This window comes from Rhinolophus sinicus, linkage group LG15, assembly GCF_036562045.2.
Source record: "Rhinolophus sinicus isolate RSC01 linkage group LG15, ASM3656204v1, whole genome shotgun sequence".
NCBI lineage: Eukaryota > Metazoa > Chordata > Mammalia > Chiroptera > Rhinolophidae > Rhinolophus > Rhinolophus sinicus.
In genome coordinates this window covers 13,760,744-13,782,994 of record NC_133764.1, presented here as the reverse complement: position 1 = coordinate 13,782,994, position 22,251 = coordinate 13,760,744, and the positions used below count along the sequence as shown (strand labels likewise).

Below are 22,251 nucleotides of genomic sequence, written 5' to 3'. Positions count from 1 at the left end.
ACTTAATCCATGTAGAGTATTTTGGTAAAAATATTGGACAGTTGGGAGTATCCAATGATTACCTGGAAATATACTTAGGTTATCTGAAGCTTTTCTGTGCCAGCATGAACTACTTTTGGCTTTAGTTTTATTTTTGGAGACTGAATTCATTCCAGCTGGTTGTAATGATTCCTCTTTAGTGCTCATGTTGTCACTTCTTTGATTTTTCTATACCCCCTAAGACTCTACATGAAGACTAACAGAATGTCCTAGGGGTGCGGGCTCGGGTGGGAATGTAATCACCTTAGCAATCATAGAATCAGGAAATTTGACTGTTTTCTCTTAGTTGTGAAAAAGTTTCTTGTGACCCTTCTCGCCTGGGAGGGAGCAAGTTTGGGGGCCAGACATTCAGCCTGAAGGGCCTGGGCAGGACCTGGGTAGACAGGTGTGCAAAGAGCATCCTGTCTGCCGCGCAGGGCAGGTCGGCCCCAGCCCATTCCCCACATGGGACCCCCACCACACTCATCAGAGACCCTTGCCAAGTTGGGCAATGCATTCATAATGCTTCATTAAATATGTAGCAAGCACTTTCTGTGAACATAAAGGAACTAGCCTGGAGGGCTGGTTGGGAGACCTGGTTAGCTACCAGTGCAACCCTGGGCAAATGAACGCCATCTCAGGAACTCACTTTCCTCCATTTGTGCTGTAAGGGTCCCAAATGCTGTCTGAAGACCCTCCCAACTCTAAGATTCTTTGAAGTGAGGGAGCAGATGCTTTTGGAGGGCCGCCTCCCAGGAGGGTCTGGTCCTAGCTGGGAGTAGAGTCACCTGGAAGATGGCAGAGGGCTCATGGTAGAGGTCCAGGACAGGGTGAGGATGGTTCCTCTGGCTGAGGGGGGTCTGGAGTTGGTAGCTGACCTTGACACTGATGTTGGAGAAGCAGTCCTCCTTACAGAGCTGCAGAGTCACCAAAGAATGCAGAGATGGAGTTGGATGTGGGAGAGAAAACGACAAAGAGAATATTTTCAACTTTGATATAGTTGTAATATGAAACAAACAATGAAAGTGGTGAGCCAGAAGTCCTAAGCCTCTTCCAAATACACCAGGCTGAAGGGAAGCGTCTACTCAACCCAGCTGCCAAGAGCGTTGGCAAAAGCATCTCCCTTGGTCCGCTCTGGCCTCAGATCTTATAACTCTTTATAGTTCCTGCCCCAATCCCAAAGAGACTCTGGCCATCAGGAGTTAAAAATCGACCTGACTTTATTCAGAGGGCAAATGGGAGCCACGGAAGGGAAGAGTCATGACAAAGATCTTTCTCAAAGCAGCATGGGGACATATTAGAGAGGTGAAAACCAAAGATAAGGCGATTTGCCCTTCTGCCATGGGAGGAGCTCTGAACACATGAGTGTAGGTGAGCATGATTCCTGGTGGAGAAGCTAGTTATGCTTTCACTTAAGGAAGCCATAGACTCGCTAGAAACTTTCTTAATCCAATCAACAATCTGCACAGATGTGGGAACACATGTGTAGTCAGAGGCATAATTTATAAGGTTATTGGAATAAATGACCTTTATAGATCCAAAGTTCTGGGTTGTCTCAGGCTCTACGTCCTGACAAATACATTTTTTTTTTTTTTTCATGTTTCCAGGCACCTTGTGTCAGGAGTAAACCTTTGCAAATGATTACTTTTTCTATTTTTACTTTCTGTCATTCAGTTTTTCTGGTGATTCGTGGAAAGGTCCTCAGCTCCACTGTTGTTACCAGGCGAGGTCAGATGACATGGGAAAGGGAAGGGACCCTGTTTGTTATACCCAATTTGTTACCAAGAAACATGTCAGCAATTAGAGCATTAGCCTTTTTGTTCAGCTCCTAGGAAGCTGAGAGATATAGTTGGTGTTTATTTCAGTAGGTTTCTTTAATTTGTAGGTTTCTTTAATTCAGTAGGTTTATTTCAGTAGGTTTCTGGTATAACTAACTGTCTCTCTCATACTACTATGTGGTTCTTGATCTATTACGATTATTTTAATTTCCTAGTTTGTATGAACGGATAGGTGTCTTCATTGCACACACCTCAATTATTTTCTCAACAACACAGACCCCTCTGGACGCTCCTAAACTCTTCACTTACCTCTCCCTCTGTGGGAATGAGCAGAAAGGACTCACAGAGCTGGAACCCACGGCTCCACTCCCAAAGGTTGCTCTGACAAGTTATCTTGTTCCAACACTGTAGCCTTTTCCTCTGCTTCACCACATCCACGTCCAACGTGGAGTTCAGAAACATCTGTCTGAGACCTGGGAGTGAAGACCAGGCCTTCCTGATGAGGCTGGGTGGGCAAGGCCCAGACGGAGCCCCCACCCTGCCTGAGGTTCCTTATGAGCCCCTCCTGAGTGGTGTCACAAAGGCACTTTCCTGGGGCTGGACTTCTGAGTTTCTTCACTTCGAAGGTACTTTTCTCATGGTCTCTGGCACCTGGCTAGGGACCCTCAGTGCCCCAGTCCCAAACCCAGAGCAGCACATTCCCAGGGCTGAGTCGGTCTTCCCTAGGGAAGGAGGGCTCAGGGAGGAGGCTAGGATTGAGGGAGAAAAGGAGGAGGGAATAATACAGGGAATGGAGACAGAAACCATAGAGCAAAACCAAAGACAGCAGAGCCAGAAGCGCCTTATAGATTACCTAGGCCAACTCCCTTACTGTACAGAACAGAAACCAGGGACCAGAGAGTGAATGCCACCTGCCCAGTGTCACACAGCCACTCAGCAGCAGCCTTTCAGCCTCTACGGCCTGAAACTTTCAGCCTATACAGTTGGAACTGATAGGCCTATCATTTTCTACCCTCGCATTTGATAATGGCCTCCCTCTGCAGTAAAGCCATCCCACCTAGGAGAGTGCTTTCTGACCTGCAGAAATCAGAGAAACATTTGGGGGATTGTTACTGAGAGATTAAACCGTGGGGATAGTTCCTGATGGATTATTCTGGAGGGGAGCTCTTGTGTTGGCAGTAAGTACCTGGGCTGTGAAAGCCAGGTCCACCCTCTGCCTTCTGGAAACAGTCTCCCAATCAGTGCCAGGTAAGGGGATGGGAAGAGAGACCAGGCCTCTGGTAGGTTATCCAATCCCAATCCCACCTGGGCCAGGGAGACACAGTGAGGCAGCCAGGGGAGAAGATGCAAATCAGAGACAGAAAAAGCCCCTACACACGCACACTTCTCAGGAGCCCCTACACACACACATCCACAGGCACAGGAGATGGAGCTGGAGAAATGGCTGCCTTTTTCTGAATCTTCTTTCAGAAATTCAACCCTTCAACCCTTCAGAGGGTCCAATGCCCCTCTTCCCAACAGGGTCACGTAAACCCCTTCCGAATGTTGACTTAACAGCAGATCGCCCTTCTCTAGGACAGTTCACCTTAAACAGAGCCTATGTCAAAGGAGCTAAGCTCCAATTAGAGAGATTTCAAACAGCAGGGCCTTGTAACACACATACCCTCACCCCTACCCGCGTCCTCTTTCCCTGCCCTCCACTGAAGCCAACAAGGCTACACTGGGCTGCCTGTTACCTGACTCAGCAGCTGTGGTCGCAGCACTGATTTCAAAACACAGACGCACAGTCACATTGCCGTTGAAGCCAATGGGCAGCGCCTTGGGCGTGAAGGTCATGGACACCCTCGGGCGAACCACAGGCCGTGAGCTAAACAAGACAGCAAAGAGGACCATAAGAAGTGACTGTGGGACTTCCAGATCCGTGCTTGGCTCATTCATTCATCAGTGAGGATTTACTGACCATCTCTACTGTGCCCACTGCTATTCTGAGTCTGTAGAATACAGTAGGGAGACAAGTCCCTGCTCTAGTGGGACAACAGACAACAAGCAAATAATAAGAAGAAATGGATGAATACTATGAACAGGTAACACTATGATTAAAAACGAAATAGGATAAGGTCATAGAGGCTTAGGTTGGGTGGCAGGGACAGCCTCACTAATGAGGAGACAATTTGAGTTGAGAGCTGTTAACAAGAAAGAGCCAGCTATGTGAAGAACTAGAGGAACCGCAGTCCAGGCAGAAGGCACAGCTAGTGCAAAGGGCCTGTGGTAGGAATAAGGTTTGTGTGTTTGAGAAACACAAAGGTCAGCATGACTAGAGCACAGTTAGTGAGACAGAGGGTCGTAGTCACAGGAGACGGGGAGGCAGGGGCAGGCCATAGAGAGCTTTATAGACCATGGTAAGCAATTTGGATTTTACCCTAAGTGGGAGCCACTGAAGAGGCAGAGCCAACATAAATATGTTGATGGGTGGAGGCCGGGAGAGGAGAGGAGGTATTAAAGATAATTCCTGTGTTTTTGTCCCGAACAAACGGTGTCACATGCTGAGGTGGGAAGCCTAGGAGGGGCCGGCTGGGGGACAATGAAGGGTAGGCGAGAAGAAGAGGTTCACTTTTAGACATGTTGACTTTGGAGGCACCTGGGAGCAACAAGCCAAAAGGGGTACAGACTTGACAGCCAAGTCTGGGGCTTCGTGGGGAGCACAGGGCAGATGGGTGCTCCTTCCACTCATTTATAGCCATGGAACCTGATCATTCACTGAGGGAAGAGCACAGAAGCTCTGAAATTCACGACAATAATAACGGCAGCCACCGCGGGGCACTATGCTAAATACTTTGCATAGAGACTCTCAATTAATCCTCATAACTCTGAGATAGGCACTATTATTACTCCCATTAATAGGAGAAAACACTGGGATGACAAGTCAATAACCTGCCCAACTCACACTGCTAAGGGAGAGCTGAGGTTCAAACCCAGAGGAGCAGACTCCAGAGCTGGTGGCCCTAACCACCTCCCATCAGTGCCTGGTGTCTTCAAGGGGTCATTTTAGGCAGGGCAAGTAGGTGAGGCTGGGGCCTGGGGCCCCAGAAGGCAGGCAGACCCCTACCAGAGCACAGCCGCCTGGCCCAGGGTGGCCACGGTGATGTCAGCAAGGCCGTCACCACTGAAATCGAAGCCACCGTGCACGGACGTGCCGAAGTACTGGAGTCCTGAGGCCACCGCTGAGGCACTGATCCGCTGAGGAGGGAGAAACACAAGGCGTGGGGGAGGGAAAAGGGAGTCCTTTGGGTTTGATTCAAATCAACACATGCGCTTCGGCCCCCACCCCAGGGAGCCCTCAATTTAGAAACTGGAAAGAGCAGGGCAAGGTTTCCCAGGGGAAGTGGCATTTGAATGAAGCCTTGAAGGGCAGGTGGGGCCTTAACAGGGGAGATGAGGAAAGCAGGGGGTGGGCAGAGTAGGGTGGTAGAAGAAACAGCCAGGGGCCAGTTCGGAGGGAACTGGAGGCAAGGTGGGTGCAAGGAGGCTTGAGGTGGGGCTGGGGCGTGGAGTGGGCGTGTCTAATCAGACACCGGAAGGAAGCGGAAGGCGCAGGGGCTGTGGGGGAGAAGGAGGGCCTGGGCTGGGAGAGCTATAATCCTTAGGACAAAGAGGCTGACTGGCTGTGCCAGGTGTCAGGTGTCCGGGATTACCCCAAATTTGTGGGGAAGAGGGAAGGGGGCCCGAGGATCAGCGGGTCTGGGGGTAAGAGGACGCTTTGGTTGGGCAGCATCAGAATGAGATGCCTCCGGACCATCCAGGTGAGGTGCTCAGAAGGCAGCTGGACACACGGGAAGAAGCTTAGGAGACAGGGCAAAGTGCCCACAAGAGATACACCTTGAGAGATTGGCAGTGGAGCCCTGGGGGATGAGAGTTAAGGCACGGAGGGGTTGGATGGAGAACAGGAGCCAGAGAAGGGACAGAAAAAGCAGAAGCAGGATCTGAGGCAGGCTGGGAATGCCAAAGAAGGAGGGAGATACAAGTTAGAGAAGTAGACAGATGTTGCCACACCCTCTCTCCCCACCTGAAGGGTCTGGGTGAGGCCCTGGCCTGGAAACTCCCATCAGCCTGAGTGACTTCTGTCCTTCATTGGGCATTCCCAACCCCCTGAGGAATGGTGCTGTCTGGCCCTTAGGACTGGTGCTGACTTGGGGCTCAGGCCATAGTATCTGGGGAAGTCAGAGCCCCAGAGTAGAGGCAGGAGAGAGCCCTGCGGGTCACCTGTGAGGGGCTGGTAGAGAGGCCATCCCTGCGTCCGTTGTAAATGTACACACTGCCGAAGCTGGAGCCATCGTCTGCCTCCGAGCCCTCCAGGGGGGCCCCGATGGCCACATCTGTGAGCTTATCCTGACTGATATCCCCCACTGTTGCCATAGCAAAACCAAATCGGGCATTAGTGAACCCAGGGTGCCCACTCAACGTGCGTGCCAAGGAGAAGGAGCCATCCTGTAAAGCAAACAGGGAGCTTAGCCCAGGACAGCGATGCAGGGTGCCCACCCCATTGCTCACTGGGAGGCGTGCTCACTGGACTTGTGGATTTGGATTCTCTGGCAGGGAGTCTGACGCTCAGAAAAGGCAAGGGACCTTCCCAAAGTTACGCAGGGAGCAAATGGTAAAGCTGGGGTCCTCCTGCCTTGCAGCTCAGAACCAGAGCCTGCCCCATCTGCTCCTGCAGTTAGGGGCACTGGACTGGCAATTTGGAGGCCTGGGTTCTAGTCTGGGATCTACCACACACTTGCTATGCCAACCTGAGCAAGTTTCATTATCACTGGGCCTCAGCTTCGTCACCTGAAAGGTGGGAGTGACGGCTACCTCCCACAGTTACTGGAGAAACAAGCGAGATCATAGGCAAAATGTGCTTTGTCACCTTGCCGCTATTTGGGATGTTTTCACCATCAATATAAGATGATAGGGTGAGGAAAGGGAGAAAGTAGGGTGTGGGAAGGAATGGAGCAGCTGCCCCCATCTGGCTGCCACCCACCCGAGCACCAACCCATCACTGCTGGGGCCAGGGTACTTCCAGCCTCCGTCACCTCTGCACCAGGCTGCATAGCCACAGCCACAGCAAGCTTGCAAAGATGGAGACTGTCCCACCTGCTCATTCAGACGGTACATGTAGACTCTGCCTTCCTGTCCGTGAATGTGGTAAAACGGAGCAGCCACGAGCAAGAAGTCTGTGGTTCCATCCATGTCGATGTCCACAGGGCACAGCTCAGAGCCAAAATAGGACCCCAACTGCAGCCCAGGAAGAACTCAGTTCACAGGGAATGCTGGAGCCCCCCTCCTCCACCCCTCAGCAAGGCTAATCCCTGCTTCTGCTTCTCCTAGACCATCAAATTCCAGGGTGACACAGGAGGCTGCTGAGCAGCCTGATCCCCCACCCAGGGGAAACTGCTGGCAATCAGACGTGGAGAACCAGGGCAGAGGCCTGCATTGTGCCTGAGTTCTGCCCAGGCTGAGTCCCCAACCTACTATGTGCCCTAGAGCCCATCCCTTTCCCTCTGGGGCCTTCAGACGACCATCTGTAATAATGGGGGGGGGGGGTCCCAGGATCCTTCTCCAGCAGGTACCTGCTCTCCCTCCAGCACTGGCATGAAGTGGGTCTCTCTGCCCTCCTTCTGGAGTTCAAACACAGCCCCACGCTGCTTGTGCCGTGGAGCCCCCGCCACATAGGAGAGGCCACAGGCCTTATGCAGCACGGCCACCGAGTAACCTGGGGCAGGAGCGGTGTGGTCACGATGGGGAGCTCCCACTGGGCCACTCCTTTAGCCCCCCACCTTCCCAGCCAGGCGTTTGAAGTGGCCTGGGCAGGAGGACAACATGGGAATCTGTCTTTCTCATCTTTTTAAAAATTGGCATCAGGAAGCACTCCCGCTTAACCCACTGTCGCTGGTCACACACTTGTGCCCCACCACACAGAGCTTCTCTCATCATATATAGAGCTTCGCTCAAAATATACCCCGTCACACACCCAGTATATGAAGACCAAGGGAGGGGTGAAGGGTCACCCACCACACGATTAATAATGGTGAGGCCCTGTTTTTCTAGGCAGCCACCCATGCCCACACCAAGAATCAGGTACTGAGCAGGCCCTGTCCCCACCCAGGAGACCCTCATTTTCAGCACCAGTGTCCCTAACCAGGGCCCGTCCCTCAGTCCATGTGACCAATCAGGGCCGTTCCCAACTAGGAAGCCTAGTGCAGCCTCAGTGTCCCGTCTAGACCCTGCCCTCACCCAGGTAGCTGTACTTTTCAGTTTTGGCGTCCACCACCGTCTGGTTCAGGAAGTGGCCCCGGCGGCTGTGCATGTCATAGAGCAACGCACCGCCTGACCAATCAAAGGCCCCGACGGCACCAAGCAGCACCTGCCCCTGCAGGGAACAAGGGTCGGAGGCCAGCTGAGCGGGAGGGACCTGGGGCCAACCACAGAGGCCTCAGGTCTACTGGCCAGCACAGTGAACCTTGATGCGGGGAGAGGGACGTCCAATGGCCCCGTTCCCACCTCCCAGTGATGCAGGAGGAAGGTGAGATGGCAAACACTGGGTTCCTGCCTTGTACCCATGACTCTGTCAGAGGAGCTGTCCCTCCAGTACCAACCAGCCCCAGAGCAGAAAGCTGACCTGGGGCCCAGATGAAAAGAAGTATGGTTGAGAAAATAGCGCTCATCCCCTTCTCTGCAGGTTGCCCAGCCTGGGCCTGGCACACAAGGCCCACCTGGGTCGAGTGATGGTGTACGCCTGCTTCCACCACGCACAAGGGCCGAGTGTCTGCATCTCAGCCCATCTGTGGGAACAGTGCCTCCAGTGGGGAGAAGTATGCAACTTGGTCGGCAAGCTGAGCCGGGCCAAGCCTGTGTTACTCATCTGCATTAAGCAGAACTCCTTAACCCTTGAGCATACAGAGTAAGACAACCTCCAGTAATAAATATGGCCTTTCTTTTATTTCCCTCAGAGGTCCAGATTAGGGCGACCAAGCAGAAGTGTTTTCCTTTATCCTAAATTTGTTCCTACAGAAGCATCACCACAAGAGGGTAGAGCCTTGCACTGTGGGCCAGGGGTCGCTGAACCTCTGGGTGGTGCCGGGGGCCCGTCCTCTACAGCTAGTCAGCCACGTACCTCATCCAGGATCTGGGCACTGAACCCAATCTGTGCCAGCTGGTAGTGGAGGGCCTCTCCCACCATGCCTGGAAGCCAAGAAGCCAAGTGAGACTGCTGTGGGCGAGGTGAAGGGAGAAACCAAGCCAGGGAAGGGTCCAGCCAGGTTTGGTGTGATGGGATGAGCAACAGGCTGAGAGTAGAGACCTGGGTCCCATTTTAACAGCTACTAGCAGAGGGCTTGGACAGCTTCCTCCCTCTTTCAGGGCCTCGGTTTCCTCATCTGGGAGCTCCTTGTTTATCCAGCACCAGGTCAGTTCATCAGAGCTTCATGAAAACTGGGGAAGTGAGGAGGGCTAGGGACGCTGTTGCCTTTTTAGAGACAGAACAGCTGAGGTTCCAAGAGGTGGCTGGAGTTGCCCAGAGTGCCACAGAGAGGTAGGACAGGGATGGGGCTGGAGTGCAGGGTTTGGGCCTCCTGCTGAACGCCCAGAGGGCAGCCACAGGGAGGCCAGGGCCCCTGGAGCCCTCACCTTCTATGCGAACGATGCTTTGCTGCAGGTGGCTCAGCAGTCCATCCAGTGCTGTGTAGTTGGTCACCTTGAAAGCATGGGTCTCATCGGGGTCTGAGGCGATCAGCTTCAGTTCCTTCTCAGGTTTGGTTTTGTTAAATACCTCTCCCACCTGCACAGAGGCCCCAAGTCAGTGGGTCAGCACCATGAGGGCTGGCTGGCCCCCAAGCCCCAAGGGCACTCCAGGCCCAGGGAGAGGACTGAGGCCTGTCACCTGGCCTTCAGGGCCCTCCATCACCTGCCTCCTTCTTTCCCTGCTCCCTGTTCTCCCCCCACACACTCTGGGCTCCTGTTTTATCAATCTGCATGTGTTTTCCTGAACACACCAGGCCCTTTCTCACCTCTGCACATGCTGTTTCCTCTGCCTGCAGAGCACTTCCTGCCTCCCTGTGTGCTAGGCCAGCCACTCCTGTTTGTCCTCTGAGGCTCAGTTCAGCACCATCTCCTCCAGGAACCCCTTTGCCCCCCCCCCCCCGATATCCTTCCTGTGGGCTCCCTGAGTGTCCACTTCTCCCCATCACTGCTCGGCAAGTGAGCTGTGCCCACAATGGGAAATGAGCCTTCCGAGGGAAGACCCAGGTGGGGGTAAGAGTGGCACCATGGGACATGGGGACTGGGAGAAAAGAAGTTGGCGAGTGCTTGTGAACAGGACAGAAGCCCCTACCAAGAATCGTGTCACCTCCCCACCCCAAGCTTTACCGGGTCAGGAGGTGTCCCCCTGCTCCTAGCTCTTACCCCAATGGCAAAGCGCTCGACACCTTGCATCTTTGGAGAGTTGATGACAGTTGGGAGGTTGAGGGGGTCTTCGAATATATCCCCGTCCGTGAGCACCACCATGATCTTGGATGCCTTTTTATTGGAGCCGTGGCCTGGCGTGAAGATGTTGTCTCTAAGTAGGGGAGAGTAAGGAAGAGAAGAACTTTGCCAGAGGGATGGATGAGCTTGGGGAGATTTTATTCACGGACCTGTTTTAGAACCGGAAAGGGTTGAGGAGCACTCCCAGGACAGCAAGCACCCAGCGAGGGGTGGGATGCTCCCTGTGGCACACAGTAGGACTGGGTGGAGGTGAGGCTGTGGCATAGGTGTTCTGACCCCACCCTGGATATGGCAAGAGTCCCTATTCCTTGTGCATACGTGTGGGAATAATAATGACATTAATAACAGTGGCTAATATTTACAAAGCATTTATGTCCTGGGCACTGTTGTCAGCACAGTACATACTTTAACCCATTTAATGCTCACAAAATCCTATAAGGCAAGTGCTATTATTCTTCTAATTTTAAAAGTGAGGAACCAAGCACACAGAGGTTAGGCAGCTTGCCCAAGATCTTACATGGAGCTGGGCTGTGGAACCAGGCAGCCTGGATGCTGAGCCCAGTCCTGTCAGCACTATGTACTACCACCACTCGTAAGAGGAGTCTTTGGAAGAATTTTTGGAGAATTTTTGGGGTGTCATCTATCAGCCAAGGCTGGATGGACAGAAATCAAATTCTCCTCTTTGCCAAGGAAGAGCTAGAACCCGGATCCTCTCCCCTTGATAGTTCTGTCCAGCCACCTCCCCAGGCTTGACACTGCAGCGCCTCTGGGCAGAGCTGCCAGCCAGCACCCAGCAGGTGCTCAGGCAATTCCTGCTGCCCTCACACTCACAGGACGTGCTGCATGGCAGAGGCCGTCTTGGTGACACCCTTCACTTGAGTGATGTTCTGGATTCTGGTGAGGGTGGCTGTCATATCCTGGCTGTACCGAAGGTCAAACTCAGTCTGGATCACATTTCCATACTGCACCAGGGCAAAGCTACACTGGAAGGGAGGGGCCCAGGGACAAGGAGGTTAGCAGGTTAGCAAATGCCCAAGGCCCTTGAATGGCTCCCCCTAGAAGCAGGGGGAGAATTCACTCATTCCTCCCCGTCTTGGGCAGCAGGAAATGCTAAAGCAGAGAAACAACTCTATGGAGGAAGGTATGACAGGAATGGCTCCCAGTGAATCTCAGACTTCTCCCTGAATCCATGTCTTTGTGTAGCCCTGCTCTGCTTCATATTGACCACGTGACCTACTTTGGCCAATGGGGTATAAGCAAATGGGATACAATCAGAGACGTGAAAAGTGCTGGTATGCATTGGGTCTTGCCCGCCTGGAATGTTGCAGCCATGAAAACGTTGAGCTGACATGGTGGAGACACATGGCCAGACAAGTGAGGTCATCTTAGGCCATCCAGTCCGAATCACACAACCAGATACCTGCAGCTGCAGGGAAAAACTTCAGGCAAGACTAGCAGAAGAACCGCCCAGCTGAGCCCAGCCCAAATCGCTGACCCACAGTACTGTGAGCAGACCAATCGTGGTTGGTTTGAGGTGGTGTGTGCACAGCAATAGATAGCAATAGCCTGTGTGAGTCCAGGTCCCAGGGAAGCCCACCTCGAAGCACTTCTTATAGATGTTGTTTGTCATGTTATAGATGAAGTCTTTGGCTCTCTGGAAGTCTGGGTCGTCAATGCTTCCTGAGCCATCCAGGATGAAGGCGATCTCAGTGCCTGGGCCAAGACAGGGAGCAGGTCGGGAGTGGGCATGGAATTTGGGGCAGGAGTGAGGGCAGCACATCCTGTCCTGTAGGGCACCCACCCTATTCAAGCCCAGAGGGCTCAATTCAGGGAGGAAGTCGGGGAAGCTCTCAAGAGTGAAACCTTTGTCTCAGAGGCAGAGCCAGACCCTGCTCAGGCTCTGATTCTCTGGGAGTCACTCCCATCACTCCTGCTCTCTGGACCTCAGTTTCCCCATCTGTAAGATGGAATGGGGCAGAGCTGGGACTGGCTAGTAGAATCCAGACACTGCTCCCCATCTGCCAGATCGAGGCACATCTCCCACCTGGAGGTTGCAAGCCTAGGTATCAGCTCTGACAGTGTCTGGGAGCAAGGCAGATCTGTCTCTTCTCACCAGTTTCTTCCTCCTCTTCCTCTTCTTCCTCCTCCACATTGAGAGCCCGGCGCCGCCTGGCGGTATTCTCTGTGCTGCCTTTTTTGTTCCTGTAGCAGTCTCCAGCTTCCATGTGTGCCTCAGGATCCAGGAGATTTTCTTTAAAAAAACATGGATGAGCTCAGAATCAGACAGCCTCCTTGTTCACCTCCAGGCAAGCCCACACTTAGCTCTGCCTTGATTCCCTTCACAGGGGACATAGGCCTGCCTTGCCCTCTCTGGGCCTCCGGGTCCCTTTGCACCCGCAGTGAGCTGGTGTCTCTTCTTGGAGACCTCTTTAGAGCTGTCCAAGGCCAATGAGTATCCAATCCTTACCAACATTGAAGAAGGAGACCTGGGCCCGGGGCTGGAGGTCGGGGGCCAGCAGGCTGCAAGTGCCCGTGAGTTCGGAGCTGAGGCTCTTGGGCTGCCGGGTCACCATTTGAATGCAGATCTGGAGGAAAGGGGAGAAACGGAGGGGTGAAACCTGAGCCACCCCCAGCCCAAGCCCCCTAGTCTCAGCTACCCAGAACCAAGTGCCTCAATTAGGCTGCGGATGCAGGAACAGCTTGCTCATGCCTCACCGGGGGTAGGAGTCAATGCCGGGGTCAGAGCTGAGGTTGGCACCTGACCCAGTGTGCTGAGTCACATGGAGGACCTGGGTCAGAGCCATGGTCAGCCCTGGAGTTGGCACCAGGGAGACAGCTGGGCTGAACCCTGAGAATTAACCTGCCATCAGGATTGGTATGAATGCTGGTTCGCCACACGGCAGCTCAAGCCTCCCCAAGACCCTCCTGTCTCCTGCCCTGTGCATACTCACCAAGACACCATGGTGGCTCCGGACAACTGTCACTCCCCGGTGCCTCCCCTTTGGGATGGGGACACGCTCTGAAACAGTTAAGCCCAGGTAAGGAGGGAGGGCTGCAGGAAGGCAACCCTGGAGCCAAGGTCAGAGGGCACAGGGCCACGTTGCTCAGGGCCGCCTGCGAAAATGCTGGCCTCTAGAGCAGCCTCTAGAAGCTGCATGGGGAGGGCGTGGGGTGGAGTGGGGGGGTTTCAAGCACAAGCACGGGCCTTCTGTAAAATGGTGTGGTTTTGAGGATTAAAAATGAATGAAGGAGCACTTAGCATGAGCACTCAATACATTGTAGGAATTATTTTCGTTGTTAGGATTGGGTTAGGAAAGGTGGGCTGGGGATTAGGGTTGGGTTGGGATGGGACTGGGCATGGGGTAGGTGAGCTATGGCTGGTGGTGGATCTAGCAGGGAGGGACTGGATTAGGTGGGGCTGGCATTGGAATGGTTTGGGCTGGATGAGTGGGACACCTAGAAAGGAGGGCCTGGAAGCATTCCTTGGAGCTGGGCCTGACTTACCTACTGGTTGGCAAAGAATTGTGTCCTGGATGGGGTAACACTGATGCAGGGGCTGTGCTGCCCGGCTGGTTCTCGGGCTGGTGACCAGGAGCCTGGGTGGAGGACAGACAGCAAAGTTGAGCCAGTTGATGATTTTCTTTTCCTCCCTGCCTGCCCAGGTACTGTCTTCCCATTCCAGGCCCACAGGCTGACAGGCTGCCTGTCTGGAAAACTATGGAGAAGGTCTAGATGTGGGGAAGGCAGGCAGACACCCAGCCCAGGATGGCAGATTCTGCATTAACACAGAAGGCATTTGCACAACCTCTATCTACCTTTGCACAGCTCCAGGCAGGAAATGGTTAAATGCATCCCCTCCCTCCTGCAGGCCCACCCTGACCAAGATGAGCTGATATGGGTTGTAATAAAGACTGCTGTTTGGTGGCAGTGGGGAAACCACGGAGCTACAGGCAGCATAGTTGGTTATGTCGGGGGCAGTGCCGGCTTCCTAATGGCTGCCAGAGGGTGGGGATACCTGCCCCAGGTGGCCTCATGAAAGTATTGCCTGAGAAGAGCGTGCTAGTGTCCCTACTCTATGAGTCAGTGAGAACTGGAGGTGAGGGGAGTGGGCGCCTCAGCCTGATTAAGGCCACCTCGGATGGGATGCCCAACGGCAAATTGTATCCCCCACCCCAAGCCCAGGGAGGTGGTGGCAACCTAAACCTTCTCATTACCCATACTGGCTGAGATGGGGTGTGAACGACCCATCCTAGGCTTGCGAAGAGGGAGTGCCAGGCTGTTCCTGGTAACAGTGAACCAAGTCCAAGGACTTCACGCCGAGGGCAGTAGGAAGCCACAGAGGAGCACATGATTAGTCTGCGCTTTTGAAAGGTCATCCTGTGGCTATGGTGGGTTGAGGGGGCAGGAATGAGGTGCTGTCTACACTTCCTCACCAATCGTCACTCTGCAGCTTTTAAAATTATGAAACAGTCTTCACTTATTGCCATGCTATGTAGAAAAAGAATAACATCTACATCTCTGTGTGTGTGCCCTGCCCCCATCCCCCGTTTAACCCACCCCAAACTGACTTCCACCCAAGGTCACCAGTAGTCCCCACGTTGCCAAATTCAATGGACACCTGTCTGTTCCCATCTTCCTCCACCTCTCAGCAGTCCTGGATATAAGTGGCCACCTCGTCCTTGAAACACTTCCTTCTTGATTTCCTCCTACCTCTCTCGTCACTCCTCAGATTTCTTTGGAGGCTCCTTCGCTGTCTCACTTCTAAATGTCACTGGAGTCCTAGGGTTCTGCCCTTGTTTTCCTTTCCAGCATACTCTCCCTAGTGATCCCCTCCAATCCCATGGCTTTCATACCCCTAAAAATGCTGAGATCCCAGCCTTTACATCTGTGGCCCTAGCATCACTCACTCCACCAGACGTCAGACCAGCCGAACTGTAGAAAGCAGAATGATGCCCCCCACAGGAGATATCTGTGTCTTAGTCTCCAGAAGCTGTGACTATGCTACTTTTCATGGCCAAAGTGATTTTGTGGGATTGATTATGTTAAGGATCTTGATATGGGGAGATTATCCTGGATTACTGGGTGGGTCCAATGCAATTACAAGGGCCCTTCTAAGAGGGAAGCGGGAGGGTCAGCGTCAGAGACAGATTTGAAGATGCTACACTGCTGGCTTTAGGGATAGAGGAAGGCACCCTGAGCCAAGGAATGCAGGCAGCCTCTAGAAGCTGAAAAAGCCAGAAAAGGGACTCTGTCCTCAGCCTCCAGAAGGAACACAGCCCTGCTGACACTGATTTTAGCCCAGTGAGACCCATTTTGGAGACTTCTGAACTTCCAGAACTGTAAGGTAATAAATGTGTCCTGTTTTGAACCACTAAATGTGTGATAATTTATTACAGCAGCAACAGGAAACTAACACAATAATCATTGTCTAATAGGCAGCTCAGACTTGGAATATCCAAAGATGGTCTTGCCCTCCCAAGCCTGCCACTTTCCGTCTTTCCCCAGCAATACATGCCACCACCAACTACTACATTCTACAGCCTGAGGCCTGGGGGCATCCGTGCTTCACCTTTTCACTCATCCTCTACATCAAACCCCTCCATAAACCTTATTGGTTCTCCTTCCAAATTATATCTAGAGAGCATTTCTTCTCTCCTTTCCCCGCCATCATCCCGGCCACCATCATCTTGCCTGATCTGTGGTAATAGCATCCTAACTGTTATTTTGTTTTGTTTTGTAAGTTTACTCTTGTAATTTACACCATGTCAGTCCCCTGTTCGGTAGCCTCCCATGCACTTGGAAAAAGAGTCCATGCCCCTTGCTGCCTCCAAGACCTCTCCTCCCGTTCCTTTGCTCTCCCAGCCCCAGCTGCACACTGGCTGCCTTCTGCTCCTAGGCTGCCCCCAGCTCTTTCCCACCGCAGGCTCTCTGCCTTGCTGTGCCCTCTGCCTGAAAAGCCCCCCTCCCACTCCCCAAGGCTGGCTCATTCTCTTTCTGTAGCCTTAGCTATCACCTCCTCATAAATGCTCTCTCCAACCAGTTTCACCTCACAACCCAGTTCCGTGCTTCAAATCACCATGTTATATTTCCTTCTCAGAATGTGTCACGTCTGATAGTATCCTGTTTACGTGTTTACATGCTTATTATCTGTCTCCCCTCCCTAGCCTGCCCAAGACTCTAAGTTCCCCAAGGATCTTGTCTACCTCATTTGCCATGTGATTCCAGGGCCTGGAAACAGTGCCTGACACAGAGCAGGGGCTCAGTAAATACTTGTTGGATGATGACGAAATGACAGCGTCGGCAGCAACTGAGGAGACTAATCTAGGGCAGGGCTGCAGTGTGGAGCGTGGGTGCAGTTGAGCTCTACGGGTTCTGAAACTGAGCTCCCAAATTAGGTCACTTGTCCAACCCTGCCTCTCTCCCCAGGTCCCTCCCCAGCCTCAGCCTCAGTTCTGGCCCTAGCACCTGATTCCCTGCTCCCCCATGAGGTACCATGTTTCCCCAAAAATAAGACCTAGCCGGACAATCAGCTCTAATGTGTCTTTTAGAGCAATAATTAATATAAGACCCGGTCTTATTTTGCTATAAGACCGAGTCTTATACAATACAATGCAATACAATACAATACCAGGACTTATATTAATTTTTGCTCCAAAAGATGCATTAGAGCTGATTGTCCGGCTAAGTCTTATTTTCAGGGAAACACGGTAGGCTCCGAATTGGGCTCTGCCCCAGACTACGTTTTGGTAGGGTAAGCTTTCCCCTTCATTTTTCTGCCAAACAGTCATCCCAAACATCAGCTCCTCAGGAAGCCTTCCCAAAAGAAGGAGCAACTCCAAGCCCTCCAGGTAGCCCTGATTACTGGAAGCCACCTCAATCCCTAGCCTTTGTTCCCACTTACTTAGACTGTGAGTTCCCAAAATACTCCATGTACAGCTGTGTAGGCTGTGCACTGCAAAAGCCAAGGTGACCGTTCATATCACAGTCATGCAATGCCATGGCCTGGGGCCCAGTCTGAGTTGCCTCTGCTGCCCATCTCTTTGCCACCTCCACTAAGATGGGTGGGCTCTTGATGTCGAAGTTTGTTGATTGAGTGACGTTTAAACTAACTAAACAATAACTGAACCTGCCATCAGCTGACAGACCCAGGGACCCCATTATACCCTGGACTGGGTGCGGCCCATCTGATTGATTCACCCAACTCTAACCCGTCTCTGTTCTCAGGCTATTCCCATACCCCCTGGAGGAAGGCCTTCCTTACATCCCACTCCATTCCCCCTGCAGCAGCCAAACCCATGATGCTGCCAGCCCTGGCTGTTATATTTTAGGGAGAAACAGCATGAGGGAGTGAGAGGGACACGTCATCCTCACATGGGGAGCCTGCTTCTGTGTGGCCTGGTGGCCAGCAGTGTATTTCCTGCCCCCTGCAGCAGGCTCGTGAGCTCAGGTTCCACCATTTGTGGCAGGAAGCTGCCCGTGTTTCCCACCACATCCTCCCATGAGCCCCCCTCTGCTTCAGTAGGTGTTCAGGGAGGTTTGCAGGACCCCAGCGGGGCCCCTCCCCTCACCCCTCGGTGGACTCTGCTCCAGGGGCTGCAAACTCTCCTCATCATCCTGGCCTTTGGGCTCGGCTTCTGAGGGAGGGGGTCTTAAAGTCTGTCAGGCCTGGAGCTGGGAAGGAGCTGAGCAGATGGTCACAAATAACTCAGACTGAAACCCAGCCTTCACGGGTGCATGTGGAGCAATCAGAATGCTTATGCACTTCAGAGTCTGGGAAACAGAATGCTAAGCCAAGGCATGGGTAGTGACCCAGCAATCCCACTGCTAGGCACACGCCTGCCAGAGGGAAGTGCGCTGCTCCACCAAAAGGAAGCGACGGCCGTGCTATTCATAAAAGCCCAAGGAAACTGCCCCAACACCGTCATTGCACTAGTCACACAATGGAACACTCTGGCAAGAAAAATGAGCATCCTTGCTTCAAGCAATGCCATGGATGAAATGAACAAACTGTATGTTGAGGGAGAGAAGCCTAACCGAATAGCGTACCTACTGTTTGTCTCGTTTATAGTAAGTTCGAGAGCAGGCAAAACTAATTCATGGGGATGGCAGCTGGAGCAGCAGTTGACTCTTGGCAGGGAACGTGCCGGGCAGGGAGCACGCGGGCTAGAGGGGCTCAGGGGCGGCTGGTAATGTCCTGCTCTGGATCTGGGTGCCGCTTACATAGGGGCTCACTTTGTGAACATCCGTTGCGTTGCATGCTTCTGATGTGTGCATTTTTCTGTGAGGCATATGTCGATAAAATGTCACCAGAATAAAAGAAACCACGACAAACGCTGACCTTTAATTTAAACGCCTGCAGCCCCAAACTTCCTAACAACTTTATCACCACCAACCCCACTTTGTCGAAGCTTCCTGGCTCCACAAGTCCCCAGCACCTGGTGACAGGCCTGCCCGCCTCCTGCACTGTGTTTCTCATCCAGCTGGGCGGCAGCCATAGACGTTGTCTCAGTTCCTTGACCTTGCTCAGGCCAGCTTCCAGGCTGTGACCAAGCTGTTTTCAGCCGGACTTCTGCCTCTCATGCCTCCTCACATTAATCATCCTACTCATCCCGCAAGTCCCAGGGTCGATGCACATCCTCTGACTGAAGGACACACCTGCCTCTCTGTCCCCAAAGTGCCCTGGAGGTGTCCACCAGAGCAATCATCACTCCTCTTGTCATCGCCTGATGGGTCTGTTTTCCTGGTGAGCCTGGGAGCTCCAGGAGGGCAAAGACTGTGTGTCCTTCCCTGTCTTATGCCCCAGATGTTGCCTGGCACTGAGTAGATGCTCTATGAGTTCTTGCTGAATGAATGAATGAATGAATGAGCCCTGCCCTTACCACTGAAATTTAATGGTCACCAGCCTCTTCACTGTACAGATGAGGAAACCACAGCCATCAAAGGTCCAAACCTGCTTGGCTGGTGGGGTCCTGGCCCAAGTGCCAGCGCTAGAAGGCTGCTGCTTCAGAAGCTGCCATTGCCCACCCAACCGTCACCAGACTGAGCTCCCAGTCTGCTCAACTCGCGGAGACGTGGAGCTCCACTCAGCCAGGAATCGTGAGTGCCTCCCCTGGCTCTGCCCCAAAGCCTGTCTGGACTCTGGGCTCATGGCTCAGGTGTGCTGGGTATGAAGGAAACCCTTGACGCTTGAACAAAGCAGGGGAAAAAAACTAAAGACGTGCTTGAGCATCAGCACACCACCGCTTTCCCCATGTGACAGAACACACATTTGACTTGCTTGCTGGTTGTCTGTCTCCCCTGAGCCCAAGAACTTGAGTCTGCTTGGCTCACTCCTGTGTCCTCCGGGCCTGGCACATAGGTAGACACTCCACATAATTGTTTGTTGAGAGAACGACTGCTGTAAACATAATTCTACAACCTGTCCTTTTCCCTTACAATATGTTTTGAGACTCATGGAGGCTAATAACCAGCGCACTCATTTCATTTATTTTACCTGCTTTAAGGGTTGCATCGAACGATTCACAGCCTATGCCTTCCGTTTCCAGCATGATGAGCATTTCCAGTCTTTATTCCAAGCAATGCTACCATAAATGCCTTGACCTGAGAATTTTTATAGGGTTGGTATCTGGGAGTGGAATTACTGACTTCATGGCCACGAGCACCTTCGACTTTACCAGATATGGCAAAACTGTTCTCCAAGGTGGTCACACCAATTTACATTCCCTCAAGTTCCTGCTTCACCACATCCTTACCAGCAGAATGTTGTCAGATTTAACAATGTTCTTGCTTAGCTCATAGGTGGGTACAGATGATATTTTTAAAATATGAGATAATGTTATTGAGCTTTAATTTGGCCAGAAACTGCTAAACCCTTTACGTGCCTGAACTTGAGCAGTCTTTGCAGCAACGTGGTGAGGTAGGAAACCCTCAGCATGCCGTAGAGATGAGAAGCGAAGCTGCTGGGCGAGCACTTTGCTACAGAGTGACGCTGTCACTGAACCGCGACCACCAGACCCACAGCCCGCCTCTTAGCCACCACTAAGTGGAAAACATTTTTTTAAAGTAGTTTTCGTCACTGTCCAAAATTTCTACATTGAGCATGTGTTACTTCTGTACAAGCTAAAAGAGCCTTAATACACTTTATTTTAAAATAGTTTTGAAGTACAGCCACCCCCAACCCAGCAGAGCAGAGAGAGGCCAGGTAAGGAGAGGGGCCGGGGTGTACTGGCCGGGGGCTCACAACCTCTCCCCCACCTTCTCCCTCTCTCCTGCATGCCCTTTGCAAAGTGTAGGAAGGTTCTCCCCAGATTGTGAGGGGTGGGGTACCAAGGCCTTCTCTGGGGCCTTCTCAGGCTCCCTCGAGACCCTTCAGTCCTCCGGCCTGAGATCTGCTGAGCCCCACTCACCAGGTCTTGTTGGTTCTGGGGTCTTGGTGCAGAAGGGAGCTGAGCACATAAGGCCCACTTCCTTTGACAGTGACCCAGGTCCTGGTCACATCCACATTGAAGGCCACCAAGGGAGCCAGGCCTGTGGGGAAAAGAGGAATATTTAACAAGAGAGGCACCTGTCGGGGCCATGGCTGCACCTTTAGGCCCATTATTCCATCAAGTCTGGTGGTGTCGACATTCCCATTGTACAGATGAGAGGAGCGAGACTCCCAAGGATCTTTGTCCCATGGGAACAGGACTGGAATGTGGGCGTGGTTGACGCAGCGCCCCTGATCCTCCTATTGTGTCAGCACCAAGGTCCCTTCGGCAGGAGGACTTCCCTGGTTCTGCCACCAGATACTTTTCACCTTCTCACAGCACCCTCTGTGGACTTCTCTGTACTGTCCCATAGCACATACTCATCACTGTCTTTGTATCAAAGTTAAACTAGACTGTGAGCCCCAGGGTGAGGGTATGCATATATACTCCCATCAAGTGACCCAAGAGAAAGCAAATGTCTTCAGAAATACCTGCACAAGAATGTTTATAGCAGCTTTATTTGTAATAGTCCCAAACTGGAAACAACCCAAATGTCCATCAAGTGGGGAAGGGATAAACTAACTGCGATATATTCATACAATACTACTCAGGAGTGAGAAGGAATGGGCAACTGACACACACAGCAAGACGGGTGAATCACAAACATCATTATCCTGAGTGAAAGAAGCCCTACATAAGAGTATCTATGGTACCATTCCATTTCTATCATGTTCTAAGACCAGCAAAACTAATATAGGAAACAATATTGCCTGGGGGGCGGGGGGGAGGGAGATTAATTGGGATGGCACAGGAAGAAACTTTCTGGGGTGATGGAAATATCCTATGTCTTACAGGAATTTGGATTATAAAGGTATGTGCATTTGTCAAAAACACATGGAATGGTCCACTTAAAATGTGTGCATTTCATTGTATTTTACCTGAAAAAAAGAACTGTATGCAAATACTCACCTGTAGTTGATATGTATACTGAAATGTTTAGGGATGAAGTGTAATGATGTCCCTCACACCCATCCTCCACCACCCACATTAAGTCTTCATTTCCTCCTTCATGACAATAAACCATATATGCGAATTGTATTTTTATATTCAAATTATTGTTTTTTAATATAAACTTGTTGAATTGGTCAATTAATAAAATTTTCCATCAGTAAAAATTGTCTGGGTATTGGGTTTGATAGACTGCTTCACAATTTTTCCATTGAAATTGATGGAAATATTTTTTTCTAATTAATGGCCTTTTACTTAGCAGTAGAGATTTCTAGGAACAAATTAAAGTCATTAAGTAAAGAATAGGTTTATAGACTATGCTATATTTTGTATGAGAGAAGGAAATATACACATACAAATACGTCATTTTTTATTCACCAGGAAGATGTAACAATTTAAAATCTGTATGTATCCAATAACATCATTTCAAAATGTATATAGCAAAAATTGACTGAATGAAG

General features: G+C 51.8%; 1 protein-coding gene across 5 annotated transcripts in view; it reads right to left on the bottom strand.

Moving 5' to 3' along the window:
* ITGAE (integrin subunit alpha E) overlaps nucleotides 1-22,251 on the bottom strand; it is a 54,411-nt gene that overhangs the window by 20,000 nt on the left and 12,160 nt on the right. For all 5 annotated transcript variants that reach the window (XR_012492243.1, XR_002138378.2, XM_019743791.2 and 2 more), the window contains exons 2-19: nucleotides 20,723-20,843; nucleotides 13,821-13,912; nucleotides 13,268-13,335; nucleotides 12,784-12,901; nucleotides 12,430-12,567; nucleotides 11,914-12,029; nucleotides 11,148-11,299; nucleotides 10,236-10,389; nucleotides 9,462-9,612; nucleotides 8,950-9,017; nucleotides 8,070-8,205; nucleotides 7,406-7,548; nucleotides 6,930-7,070; nucleotides 6,057-6,281; nucleotides 4,903-5,033; nucleotides 3,533-3,663; nucleotides 2,106-2,269; nucleotides 807-935 (exon numbers count right to left, since the gene is read on the bottom strand). Coding sequence is in view for 3 of the 5 variants with exons in the window: in XM_019743791.2 (XP_019599350.2) it covers nucleotides 807-935; nucleotides 2,106-2,269; nucleotides 3,533-3,663; nucleotides 4,903-5,033; nucleotides 6,057-6,281; nucleotides 6,930-7,070; nucleotides 7,406-7,548; nucleotides 8,070-8,205; nucleotides 8,950-9,017; nucleotides 9,462-9,612; nucleotides 10,236-10,389; nucleotides 11,148-11,299; nucleotides 11,914-12,029; nucleotides 12,430-12,567; nucleotides 12,784-12,901; nucleotides 13,268-13,335; nucleotides 13,821-13,912; nucleotides 20,723-20,843 (2,378 nt within the window). In the remaining 2 variants the exon portion in view is untranslated. The remainder of the gene's footprint in view (nucleotides 1-806; nucleotides 936-2,105; nucleotides 2,270-3,532; nucleotides 3,664-4,902; nucleotides 5,034-6,056; nucleotides 6,282-6,929; nucleotides 7,071-7,405; nucleotides 7,549-8,069; nucleotides 8,206-8,949; nucleotides 9,018-9,461; nucleotides 9,613-10,235; nucleotides 10,390-11,147; nucleotides 11,300-11,913; nucleotides 12,030-12,429; nucleotides 12,568-12,783; nucleotides 12,902-13,267; nucleotides 13,336-13,820; nucleotides 13,913-20,722; nucleotides 20,844-22,251) is intronic.